General features: G+C 45.4%; 2 protein-coding genes across 10 annotated transcripts in view; one reads left to right on the top strand and one right to left on the bottom strand.

Moving 5' to 3' along the window:
• The window catches only part of LOC119400502 (uncharacterized), a 257,402-nt gene that overhangs the window by 29,137 nt on the left and 215,045 nt on the right, over positions 1 to 13,220 (top strand). Inside the window, exon 12 of one of the 8 annotated variants that reach the window (XM_049418094.1) lies at positions 623 to 808. The exons of the other annotated variants lie outside the window; for them this stretch is intronic. Within the exon in view, the coding sequence (XP_049274051.1) occupies positions 623 to 808 (186 nt within the window). The remainder of the gene's footprint in view (positions 1 to 622; positions 809 to 13,220) is intronic. 8 annotated transcript variants of the gene reach the window in all.
• LOC119400509 (N-alpha-acetyltransferase 60) overlaps positions 1 to 13,220 on the bottom strand; it is a 217,220-nt gene that overhangs the window by 50,693 nt on the left and 153,307 nt on the right. The gene's annotated exons all lie outside the window — the stretch shown is intronic.

Below are 13,220 nucleotides of genomic sequence, written 5' to 3'. Positions count from 1 at the left end.
TTGACGCACGATGAGTGAAGGCCACATTGCTCTTCCTCCAAAATTTTTTTAGTCACACACGGGTAGTGTTTTTCACAAATACATAACTGTGTCTACGTTGATTATTCTTGCACATTCCAACACAGTAACAGAAGAAGGCTAGCATTTTGTGTTCTGTTTTAACACTGAGTAAATCAGTGTGAGAGAGAATGAATACGCTCTGCAAAAACACGAGGACCAGGAGGATACAGCAGTGTAAACTATGAAATGAATTTTATTTGAAGAAACATAGATACTTATACATGGAACAAACTGGCATCACCATCACGTCGTCATGAAGCCTCTAATGCGACATAAAGGCAATCTCTTTTTCCCGCAAGTGCCTCTGATGCGCGGCTAATGCACATGTATCCTGTGTATGCAATGTAAAAAGCTTTCAGGATCTCCCTCTCTAATCTATCCCCAGAGCGTGCCAAAAAATTTGGCAGTGCAACAGAGCCCTAATTGTCAAACTTTTTTAAGAAAGATACCAATCTAAGGCCAACCATTCCCATGCATATTGTGCTGTTCTCGATAATTGCTCTGCGATGACAAAGGTTCTGGCTGTTCTTCGTGTCAGCTCTTCTTGATGTCGTGCTTGCAGCAAGCCAAAGTGGCCGTGCAGGACGAGTACGTGCGACGTGTGTCGGAGGCGGTGGGTCGTGACCCGGCCCTGGAGAGCCTGGCGCCAGGACTGGGTCAGCTGCTCGCCGAGCAGGCCCAAGCAGCCGTGCTCATCCAGCGGGCTCTGGACGTCGTGCACGACAGAACTGCACACTACGTGGCTCAGGTGAGCACCACTGCAACGCTTGGGTTTGAGGCAGAAAAGCCTTCGTGTGCAGTGCAGTCCACTGTTAAAGGGAATGCCCCAATGCGTGGCTCTCACTGTGCTAGTGCTCTAATATCAGTGTACAACCTAAGAAAAAATGTCGCCCCCACCCAGAGTTATCGCTGTCCCTCCCTCGGAGAATTTGCATAAATGCTCCATCCAATAGCACTCACTCATTTTCATGACGTCAGGCACTTCTCAATTGCTTGAGGGAGTTGTTTCCCATACAGACACACACTTGTGTCACTGGTGTTAGGTTGGCAACTTGAACATCCTGGTGAATTTCATCAAAGATTCTGAGATCGCTGCTCAGCCAAACGTAATGTTTTAGGTGGTAGCAACAAACCTTTAACTCTAAATATGTGTAGTATTTATGTTAGGTGAGGAAAATTACTTACGGTTTGAGCGGAAACCAGCTAGCACGACTGTCACAGGTGAAGGGCAGTTGTGGTTCTGTGGGCAAAGCTTATATTTTTTCTTAGGTTGTAACCGACCATAGTTGCAAGTGCCCGATGAAGCCTTTTTAGTAGCTTAATCTGGCACCTGTAGTGGATCCGGTGGCAGGGGCTTTGCAATCCCTTCCTGGCCCTTGCAGGTTTCAGTTACAGACTGTGTGTGTGGTCAGGGTGGGTGGGAAGGGGGGGCGAAAAGGTGGGCAGACTCACCTTTCCTTAAACAGTCTCTGAATTGGCCTCGGAAGGTTTTTGGCCCTCTCGTTTCTTTGCTGGTGCTCATTTTGTCAGTGCTGTCCTTGTTCACTTTTTTTTTTTTTTTTTTTTTGCCAGCGCTGTAGCTTCTAGCACCAGATGAAAGCAGATCCATACTTTCACTTTTAAAGGGGCGTGGGGGTAGGGCCTTTCCTTCTTGCAAGTTCTTAATGCAGCCCTGTTTCTTGCTCGCTCAGGAGAAGGAACGACTACAAGAAGAGTTTCCTGTGCTCTCCTTGATTGGACCATGGTTGCGCAGTCAGCTTCATGAAGTTCAGGTAAGCACCATTGATTGCACACTCCTGATTATTGGGGACACCCACTCATAGTGAGATAAGCTTCACGTATTGCGCGAGTCTTTCTACAGTATCACCAGCACTCTGTCATATGTGTTTTGTTTTGCTTCGTTCCTCTTAGTCGTTTTCCGTGTTAGTCACGTCAAGGTGCGTTACTAGCTCGCCCTGAAAACCATCTCTTTAAAATTGGAAGATTCGGAGTTCTCTAATCCTACAACATGCGATAAATGTAACGATCTTAGTGATATGCCTTGGTGTTGCTCCATGTTACGCAGCAGCAAGGACAACACACAAGAGCGGTGGGACACAGCTTTACGCAGTCTTACATTAGAAGAGCAGCTATGGGCAGTCCAGTGGGACCGCAAAGCGGCCGGAAGGCTAGGCTTTTAGGAAGCGGTCTGCTTCAGGCTATAGGAAGCTAGCGTGACCTAATGGACCTCAATAAAGTTTTTCCACCGATCCATCCATCTACCAGACTCTGTGGAGTGCGTCTGACCAGTGCTTTCGCAGACCTATTGATATCAATCTCTGGGTGACCGCAGTGCCAGCTGGAGCGCGAGCACTGCCTGGAGGCCCACGAGACAGCACTGGCCTTGTGCAGGGAGCGGGGTCTTGCCCAGGCAGCCTACTTCGTGGCACGTGACCTGTCCTTCTTGCGCGAACAGGCCCCTGCACTGGCAGCCGAGCTGGCGCGGCTGCGTGCTCCCACCCGGACATTCACCTGGCAGACGCACGTGTGGAGGCCCTCACAGTGGCAGGTTGGTGCAGCATCGGGCTTGCCATTTTGCCTACTGATGTCGTATTATCCCTTCTCTCTTCTTGTTGAAGGAAGTATTTAGGACTTTCAAGCGGCTACATGCAAAAAATGCGTTTATTTCCCGACGTTTCCTTCTTCAAGGGGAGTGACAACGGAGATGTCGAGGTGGAACCTTTGAGTGCCTTTCATAGTTGAGGAGGGGAGAAGGTGCTTGTACTTTGATGTTGAGGGTGTTGAGCTCAACACCTTCAACACCAATGCAGAAGTGTCTTTTCTCCTCCGCACCTTGACCATGAAAGATGCTCAAAGGTTCCACCTCGACATCTCCGTTGTCACTCCCCCTGAGGAAGGAAACGTCGGGAAATAAACCCCGTTTTTGCTTGGAGCCACTTGAAAGTCGTAATTAATTAGTGCAGCTAGACAGGCAATTCTGTCAAAATATTCAGCTTAGTGAAGAAAGTGTGTGTGGAAATAAATGCGGCTGTTTGTCAAGGTTGGGATGAGTGCTGAAGGAAACTTGAAAGGAAACGTTTCTTTTTTTGCTTGCATATATCAACTGAAGTTTAATATGCTGAAGAATACTTTGTACACGGCTCACCTCCTGATCTTTCTTCATGCCTGCCGATGCCTGTTGTCAGTCAAACATGTATAACGAGTTGTTGGTTAATTACCTGTCACCGTCAGCAGCATGTAACGAATCCATGTTTACGATAAACATCAAATATAATAACAAAAGTGTTTTCATGTCAGATTTGACACTGTTGTGATGAGATTCAACTGTGTAAGAAAAAGAAAAAAGAATTTGCACTGTGCCTTGGCTAGAATTGAATGAAACTTCATACCTACAGAGTGTGAGACAGTTTCTGCAGCTTCTTTAAGCAGGCCAAATGTGGTCGAGAAATTCCTGAATGCCCCATCAAATGGGTATTTGTATTTCTCTGTAAGTTACGCTGAAAGGGGCCATTGTCATGCCTTGCCCCAACCCATGTCACAATTTGGTAGAGGGTCAACACCCGTTTCACGTTTGCTGTTGTATGTTCTCTACCTACAAGGTCGAATAAATTATCCCTTTGTGACACGGTGCCCTCATTTGAAGATGCGACTTTTGCCATTTCTGTGCACTGTTGGCAAGGAAGAGAGCATGAATAGTGAGTAATGGTAAATTACTCTTTATTGTTGCCTAAAGTGCCTTTATGTTACTTGTAAGCAAAATGTTTTGCTACACACGATCGCTTTAGCATTCGGATGCGGGGTGTTTCGGCAGGGATTTCAAAATGTTTTTTTACCTTTTTGGTAATCCTTGCTGCCAGCAGATAACTATCGCATGTAATTTGAGTGGGCCATTCAATTCGGTTTATGAAGAAATATAGCATGACTGACTGTACAATAATGAGGTAATTGTTTATGGTGTAATTGTATTTAATTGCTGTAAAATACATTGTGATTTATTCTAATGCTTGCACTTGCATTAAGTTTCGTCTCCAGAACCTTGGCATCAAATTATGTAAATTTCATGCGCTTATAGACAGTCGATCATAAAGAGTGTTGCAAAGGGTAATGTGCTTCAGCCATGTGTCATTTCGAGGTGTCGCCACTGCAGGTGCGGCGTGTGGGTGGCCCCTCGGGCCCCGAGCCCCCGATGGGTGACACCCTGCTCCTGGGTGAGCGCCCCACGTATGTGGCCGAGAAGCAGTGCACCCGGCTCACCTCCACCCGGCTGCCCCTGTGGCGCTGGGGCAATTTCTGCCACCGGGTCTGGGCACACACCTGCAACGCCATGTTTCTCCTTGGGGTATGGTGTGCCTGCTGCCTCTGTCTACACTCTGTTCCTTACGTAGCAGTCGGTGCTGTGGAGGTTACCGTAAAATCCCGAGCAGGTGCCCCCCCTACGGTGAAAGGTAATCTGACAAGATTTGTAAGGGGGGGGGGGGGGCATGCTCGGTCATGGATCAAAATTCAAGATGGAGGTGGAAGAACCGCGTGCGCTTCCAATGAAATGCGTTATTTAATAGGCATGCATTCACTGTCATTATTAGCCCTCGTCAAGGAAAAAAAAAAAAAAAACACTGAATGAAGCAGTGAAAATGGTGGAAGGGCGGGGGGGGGGGTCACTTGCTTGGTCATTGGCAACATATTTCAAATCTTCAGAAAAAGAGAGGGGGGTACTTGCTCGGGTAGGGACGCTTGTTTGGGATTTTACGATATGCAAAAAGTTCGGTCAGCAAAATGTGCAACTCCATGCGTCTCACAGCCGTGTTTCTTCATTGTAAGTGCTCGTGCGAGCAGAGTAAGAGCACGCCCGTCAAGCATTGCGGCGCTTGTGGAGATAGGTTTGCACTAGGCTTACCTACGAGCGCGACCGTGTAGGGACGCGACGTTCTCCACTGCCGCAGCGAACAAAGACGCTACGGCCGGGTTCGTCGATTCTCCGGCACGGCGCAGAAACCACGCACGAGGCAGGGTAACAACAACAACGGGTTTATTAACCCAAGATGCAGCACAGTACGACACTCACAGGCTTGCAGGCCGTAAGGGGAACTCCGCAAGACCTATCGAGTACGCTTGCCAGCGGCGCTAAGACTACCACACAAAGGGCAGCGGTCGAGCACCCGAACGAGAAGCCGCCTGCTAGAGCAGCGCGTCAACCTCTCGTGCTAGCCTGAGAGCATCTGCCGCCACGAGCGAATCGTCGGGCGCATCTTAGCTCGTAGGAGAGGAGGATGTCACCAGCGGCCCAATGGGAGATGGCGCTGCGTTGTGACGTAGGCCCGCGCAGCGCGCCAGCGTAGCGTGCCCGGACATGCCAGCGCGGAACTGAGCCGACGCTTGGCTCGCCCAGACAAAGAGGCGCCCTAGCCGCCATCTTGGCGAGTGCCGGTGCCTAAGTGCGCCCGGGCTACGCGGCCGGCCCGCGCGCGGCAGCTGGGGAACGAGGCGCCAGGTAGGAGGACGCTCTCGATCCCCACACGCTTCAAATGAAAAACAAAGAAATGAAGACAATGAAACGCTACGAGATACAGAACAACATATTCACGGCCGTATAACAGAGTTGTTTATTTCTAAGCCACATGAACTTCTAATTTATTGCTCCACATAAAGCTGAGAGAAATCACATTGTGGGCACGAAACAAGAATGAATAATCTCTCCTGGTTCAAAACACGCCTAGTGCAAGAAGTCTCGCTAGCCTCCACAGCATTGACCACTGTGCATTTTGGAGCACTCAATTTCTTAAGCTTGTTGTATTGCTCTAGCTGTGCTTTGACTGCAGTAATGAGTAAAAAGCTGAAAACTACTTGTACATATTGGCCAACTTTATATCATGAGGTGCTCAATCTTTAACCCTTTTACCATTTTGGACGAGTGCTACTCGTCCTTACCAAACTGTCCCCAAACTGCTTCGGACAAGTGTAGCTCGTCTCAATCAATCACTCATTCAGTCGATCGATCAGTCAATCAATATTTTTATTTACCATTTCAAAGAGCAGAGGGCAAGTATCGAGGGAGGAGCTCCTGAGTGACACGTTCTCTCTTAAAGTGTCCACATATTGTCTCTGCTGAGCCAGTGACATTGTTAGTAGAGCACTGAAACATTCACTTCTTTTTGTAGATCCTGATACCATGGTGCAGTCCTCTGAGCTTGCGTAGTCTGGTGCTTCCCCGTCCCTTCATGCCAGACTTTGAGGTCAACCAGGAAGATGTAAGCCCTTGCACTCTTCAAGCAATAAAATTTCAATGAATCCTGGCTGGTGTAGCTAGACCTTTCCAATAAAAGCTTTCATAATGATCTCTGGACTGTTGCGAGACCTTGCAAGCATAGGCCCAACAGCACGAGGAACATCGACAGCATGTGCCTTTTATATTCTCATGCAACAGTTGCTGTTTCCTTGCTCCTGTCATCTGAAGATGTCTGAAGTGAAGCTTCATTATAATGCAATTGGCAATAACAATATAATAAATACAATAAAGTAATTCCATCTGAAATTCCTATTGAGACCCATGCATTTGCAACCTCAATTTTGTAAAGCAAGACCTTTCTTTAAAAGATCTTGATGTTTGAAATACTGCTAACAAGGGAATTGACAGCCTCATAAAAAAAAACACAGGAAAGGCAATTATTGCTCCTTCTGTACAGTAACATCCTTAGCAAAAGCTGCTCGTTGAGAGACTAATGTTTCGTCTCGGTAACGAGAAACCTTCAAAAGAGATGAAAGAGAAGCAGCCTTATTACGAGTTTTATTGCTTTAGCAGATTATGTGGTTGTTCAAAATGTCTTTATGAGGCTTCTGCATTTTGTATAAATTTCAATGAATTGGTCAATAGTTAGTTATCTGTGTTTTATCTGTGTTGTTCCAGCCCTTCTTTCTTCTTGTTTGCTGTACAAAAAGAGACTGAACCCTTTTAATAATGAATGCCACTTTTCCCTACGGGGTTGGCAAGAATGTTTATCAGCGTCAAAGATGCACTCCGGCTGATTTCCTGTATGAACAAATACAGTAAACATTCTCTCAGTGTGGAGGTAATGTTTTTAGGGATGGGCGAATATTCAGGGGTTTCGAATATTCGAATTCGCTTCGATACGAATTTATATTATTCGAAATTTCGAAGTATTCGAAATGAATGAATATATGTGTGGTTGACCGCACATAACCCCCCCTGTAAAGGTGGTTTCACTGCAGCATCAGGTTGCTGTACCGTGAAACCACTCTGCCAGGGGAAATCTGCACTGCCGCGAAGGCATACTTCAAGGTTAAGTGTACATATTTTTTAAAGTTTAAAAGCGTGTTATATGGGCTTATATGCGCTATGTATTGTAGTTTTCAACTTGTAACGTATTTACCACTTATAACTCGCACCATACTGCTATTCAAATTTTGATACCCATTCAAGGTTTCTTCCACTCATTTCAAACCAAAAAACGTGACATTCACTCATACCTAGTTCCAATTCATTAAAACATTGTGCGAGGATCATGATGAAAATGCTCATTTTTCTTGAATAATATGTGGTAATTACTATTCGAACTATTCGATTCGAAATTATTCGACCAAATCACTATTCGCTTCGAACCTCAAATTTACTATTCGCCCATCCCTAAATGTTTTATATGTCGATCCTGTATTATTAGAGAAATATTCAATATGTTTACATGGTATTGAACAACCTAAAAGATATCCAGGTGGTAATCAATTTGTGATTAGCTAAAAGAAAGAAAAACGGGAATTTTTTCGAGGGGCTCATTTCCTTGTTAGACACAGCCCAATGAATCCAACCAACACTTAGGCCAACTAAAGCATAAGGGCCATTAATTGTTGTTTTTAATTGTTTATGTTAAATTTAAATGAATTAGAATGGATGAAAAATCCCCCTTTCCGTTTGTGGGATCTGAACCCACAACTTTCGAATTACGTGTCCAATGCTCTACCAATTGAGCTACGATGGATTGATCTTCGTCGTAGCTCCATTGGTGGAGCATTGGACACATAATTAGAAGATTGTGGGTTCAGATCCCATTGATGGAAAGGGGGATTTTTTTTACATTTTGTTTCAATTTATATCATTGACAACAATTAATAGCCCTTATGCTTTCCCTGGCCTGTCTCTTGAATTCATTTGGTTCTATCTAAAAATGGGAATGTTGCAGAGCTGTACTTTTGACAAGCACAGAATTGTGGGAAGTGACTCAATGTGAGGCTCGGTCTCTGCTGGGACAGTCTGATAACACGAGTGCCCCACTGCTGTGCAGGGAAGACTACAGCCGCGCAAGTCGTCTTCCACGCAGACACTCTGCTCCCGACTGCTCTCCCTTTGGAGGCACATCTCCAAGTCAAGAACAGACTTTGAATCTCAACCAGACTCTGGTGAGGGGAGTTTGTAGCGTGATGCAGCCACTACCGATAAAGAGGCACAAAAACTCACAGGGTTCCCTATGCATTCACCTAAGACGTCTTGAAGGCATAAACCATCTTCTTCCTTTTCTTCTCACTGGATGTATTGATCCTCCCCCACCTCCAAAAGCTTTCTGCACCTCACCTGGCTTTGCACTACCTCCGTGATCGGCCCACCTTTGACCAAGGGATGATGCCAAGTGATGATGTCATCGTGTGACATCATGTTATATGATGTCAGGGATGTCACAAATTTTGGCGATCTGTGACGTCAAGATGGCGTCATCACAGGATGATTTCTTGCATCACTCATGTTGACGCCGTCGCCGCGCGCTTATTGAGGCATCTAAGGTTTCCGCCGTAAAAATGAAAATTGGAATGATCGCCAAAATTTTCACCTTTCTATTGCATGTGGAGTATTACTAACGTATTCATTGTTGTAAGCTTCCTTTGAAGTGTTGGTGGATGTAGTTTTTATGCCCTAAAATTATGGAAATGTGTGCATTGAGGAAAGTAGAAGTTGCACTGATTAAGGAAACATGAGTATTTGCCCTCCAGGTCCTTACAGCTGCACTTGGCCTGGTACACTATCATATTGAAGGTATTTGTGAGCATCAAGGCACCTCAAAAGTGCACTCCAGTCCTTTTCTGCACATTGTTTGTTGAAATCTTGGTTGTTGAAAACATTCCTTGGACTCATTCATCGCCTCAAAGAACTTGTTCGTGGATTTTGCTAAGGGCTGTGCTCCAAGAGCACCAGCGTGAGGAGCAACGCCTTTCTGGGGTACTTTTCTGGTGCTTGAGTTCAAATCCCAAACCAGGGCGAATTTTGCATCAGCTGGGAAGCTGTCTTTCTGAGAAATCCGTGTGGATATTTTTTGCATAGTTTCATGCTACCAATGCATGGTCGACTATAATTTTCCTTTTCACTGCCACCTCTCTTGCAGGTTTTGTGGGCAAAGGCCTGAGCCGGCAAGTGAACCGTGCCTGGAACTACCTCGTCAAGGGCCTGGTGGGCACGGTGCTGCTGGTGCTGGTCTTCCCCGTGCTCTCATTGGTCGTCTGCCTGACATCTCTGGTGGCGGCACTCCTGGCACCCCTCTGGTGGGCATTTGTATTCCGATGGTGGCACCCGTCGAGTTTTCTAAAGAAATTGCTGCTGGGAACCGTAGTACCAGTGCTGATGGCAGCTGCAAGCAAGGCAGCTTAGCTATACTCGACATAGGCTTATCCAGGAGAGGGATCAGGGATGCTCCCAGAAATGTTTATGTTCAGTTTGTGTGTGCATGTGTGTGTGCATGCACACATACTAACACACACGCACATGCATATAGGCAGCTCCTGGCTACACCTGACTATGCTTTTATTAGGGATTTCTTCAGTGGCATGACCTTTGGTAAACAGAGGCTTAATGAAATCTAGCCGGACGCTGTCATGTGACAGTAATGCCTGACCTGTGTCGTGTTTTCTATCTGCAGGATGCCATGTGTGATGCTTGCCTTCCACCTACTCATGGTGCTCGCCTATGACTTCGACTCGCCAAGTGCGTTCTCCCAGCTGCTTTTTTCAAGCCCGGCTTTTTTGTTCCTATTATTTAATAAGCATTCTGTTAGGCTGAGTGTGTTTCCTGGATGACTTGCTTTGCTTCAAAATTATAAATGCATGCATCATCCTTGAAGAAGCGATGCCATAGAATGTTATAACATGCATATAAGGGATGTGATGGGTTTACATGATAAGTGTTCTTTTGTCACCTGAAATAGTATCTATATTGTGTTTTAGGTAAAAATTTGTTTCCATAGCTGTTAGTATGTGGTTTGGAACGCAAGAGGAGAATTCTTCTGAAGCTTGAATGCTATGTAAATCACAAAATCAAAGTATTACGTATTTTCTAACGTATAACCCGCAAGAACATTCTTTTATTTTGGAGCTAGAGCCAAATAAAAAATGCAAATAGACCCCTTTTATAATTGTAAAGCTAGCTTTCCTGCCATGCAGTTAGCCCAACTACCGTATTTTCCGGTGTATAAGTCGCACCTTTGTATAAGACGCACCCCCTACTTTTTACGACTTTCGAAAGAAAAAATGATATATAAGACGCACCTTTGTATAAGACGCATCTATTTTTAACTCAGTCGACATGATAAAACACAATGACCCACGCAAAGTACATTGATTGCGAAATGCGTAGTCACGCACGGCACTGAATATCTGTAAGCAGCAGTGTTATTAAGGCGCAGAAAACCACTATTTATTCTACTAGATTTGAAGCCACATCCTCCGGCGCACTGTCAAAAGTTCTTCCGCTTCGGTTGGCAGCATCGCTGGGTTGCCGTCGTCAGCCTCTGAGTAACTTTTACGCAGCATTGTAAGCACTTTGAAGCACATCGTTGGCACTGCCTGTACTATGGTGGCTACCATACCTTTAGGGCATTACCAGACTTGGCGAGAACACATAAACAACGAACGCGCCGCACGGTTATAGCACGGTTATCACACGATCGTCGGATACCACCTACACACGCATACAAAACGTAAATGGCGACCGGAAGCCGGAAGCTGCGACTACTGCTGGACTGCAGCGACGCCTCACACGGAAACTGATGATGATGATAATGAAGTGGTACTTTCGCTTTTGTAACTGATATTGTGGGCGCTACAACGTTACAATGGACCATTGTGGTGCTCTTTTTTATTTATTGCCTCAGTTCTGTGGGTTTAATTCTTCGTTTAAGAACAAACAATTCAAACAGTACAATGGGGCACGCGACAGTGGTGGCTTTTATTGCGGCCGTAATCTCCGTGGTCACCGCGCTGCTTGAACAGCAAGTAGCTGACATCTAAGATCGCAGCCGCTTCATTGTTACAACAAAATTAGATATATTTTTACGAATGCTCTCGAGCTCAGTTTATCGTACTCATAAATTAAATATAAACAAATTGGTCTCGCAGAATCACTTTTTGCGTATATAAGACGCACCGTTGTATAAGACGCACCAGCGAAAATCTAGGAAAAAAGGTGCGTCTTATACACCGGAAAATACGGTAATGGCAGCAAGTCAGTTGCTGCAAGCAACGTGATCGAGCGCGGTTTGCTTGCGCTACGACACGGAAAACGTATACTTGGCTCTCTTGATATAAACACGCATAATAGATGAGCCCCAGCACATGCAACTAGGGCCTCGTCTACACTTGAAGGACGACAGATGCCTCCATTAGTTGGGCAAATAGGCAGCGCAGAGAAGCACGCTCGTGGATTATAAAAAAGGGTTCATTCTAGTTTGCAAATGTGGCTTCACGGCAGTGCTTCACAGCTGTACAAGAAAGCTAGCTTCGTGGCAATGCGTGGGGATCATTTTTGGAAATTTTTCTGCGAATCATTGTTGGAAGGTGCGGGTTATATGCGAGAAAATACTCGAGCATGCGAGCTCCACTTGAGCTTGAGCGTGCTCAGAGGCATCTCCTTTGAGCATGCTCCACTCAGTGTGTATGCCTCAGTGCAGTGGACTGCGTACATCGTTGTGCACATTTGATGGTAGATCACGAATTGGTGGTGATGGCGCAGGCCCCGAGCGCAACCGTATCTGCGTGCTTGGTGAGGCCATCCTCTGGCAGGGGCTTGTGCTAGGCCTGCTTCAGCCGATTGCAGCGGCTGTCATAGCCTTGGTCCTGTGTCCCATAGCGGCTGGCTTCATTCTCTTGGGTGAGCCATGTCATTTATGGTTATTTGTTGTAACACTGCTGCGCTTTACGTTGTCCTCCCACTTAAGGCATCACAAAATATCACTACGAGGGTTGCTAATGGCATAGCAAAGTTGTAGTGAGCAGCATGCTTAACACTGTCTGTTGACGTATGAAGCGAAGCCTCTCTTTGTGAATAAAATGTATGCACGCAAGAGGTGTCTAGGATTTTTGTAACAGTAAATTGCATTTGTACCCTTCTGCCTCGGTGGATTACTGGTTACGGTTCTCGGCTGCTGAGCCGAAGGTTGCGGGATTGATCCCGGCCACGGCAGTCGCATTTTGGTGGAGGCAAAGTGATAAGAGGACCGTGTACTGTGCGATGTCAGTGAACATTAAAGAATTCCAGATGGTTGAAATTTCCGTAGCACTTCAGTACGGTGTGCCTGATAATCATATCGTGGTTTCGGCACATAAAAATTTAGGTATTCTTATTATTATTGGCATTTGTACTGTTTTGTTTTTCATTTTTAACTGTCCCAAGTTTCAGTAAAAGAAAGGTTACATTATCTTGCGAAAATAAGAAATTATTACTGTGCAGTTATGACAGGACCTCGTATAGACATGCTGTCATTATGAATTCAAATCGAAGCAATTCTGAACTGCTTCAATGTGTTTATCCAATTTAAAGTTTCACCTTGACTTTTAATTCTGACTACAGAATGTTCACTTGGAAACACTGCGTGCTTATTAACCAACTGCAGAGAATTTACACTTCGCATTTTCAAGTAATTAAATGCAACAGAAATTTGGATCAGTTATTTCCTGCTCCCATTTCAATTTATGATGCTGCTACACAATTTGCTTATGTGCAGGTTCTGTTAATTTGTCATCATAATTCTGCCACTGGCAGAGTATCCAGTTTCGTTTATAATAAGCGGATTTGGGCCTCTTTTTTCGCCAAGTCGCTTGTTGAATTTTCCAGTCACTTGTTGCATTTTTTGGGCGTATTTGCATTTTCCCAGCAAATGTAGTTATTTTAGTGA

This window comes from Rhipicephalus sanguineus, chromosome 7, assembly GCF_013339695.2.
Source record: "Rhipicephalus sanguineus isolate Rsan-2018 chromosome 7, BIME_Rsan_1.4, whole genome shotgun sequence".
NCBI classification, from domain to species: domain Eukaryota; kingdom Metazoa; phylum Arthropoda; class Arachnida; order Ixodida; family Ixodidae; genus Rhipicephalus; species Rhipicephalus sanguineus.
The sequence above is the reverse complement of the archived record's forward strand: the minus strand, read 5'-3'. Positions and strand labels throughout refer to the sequence as shown.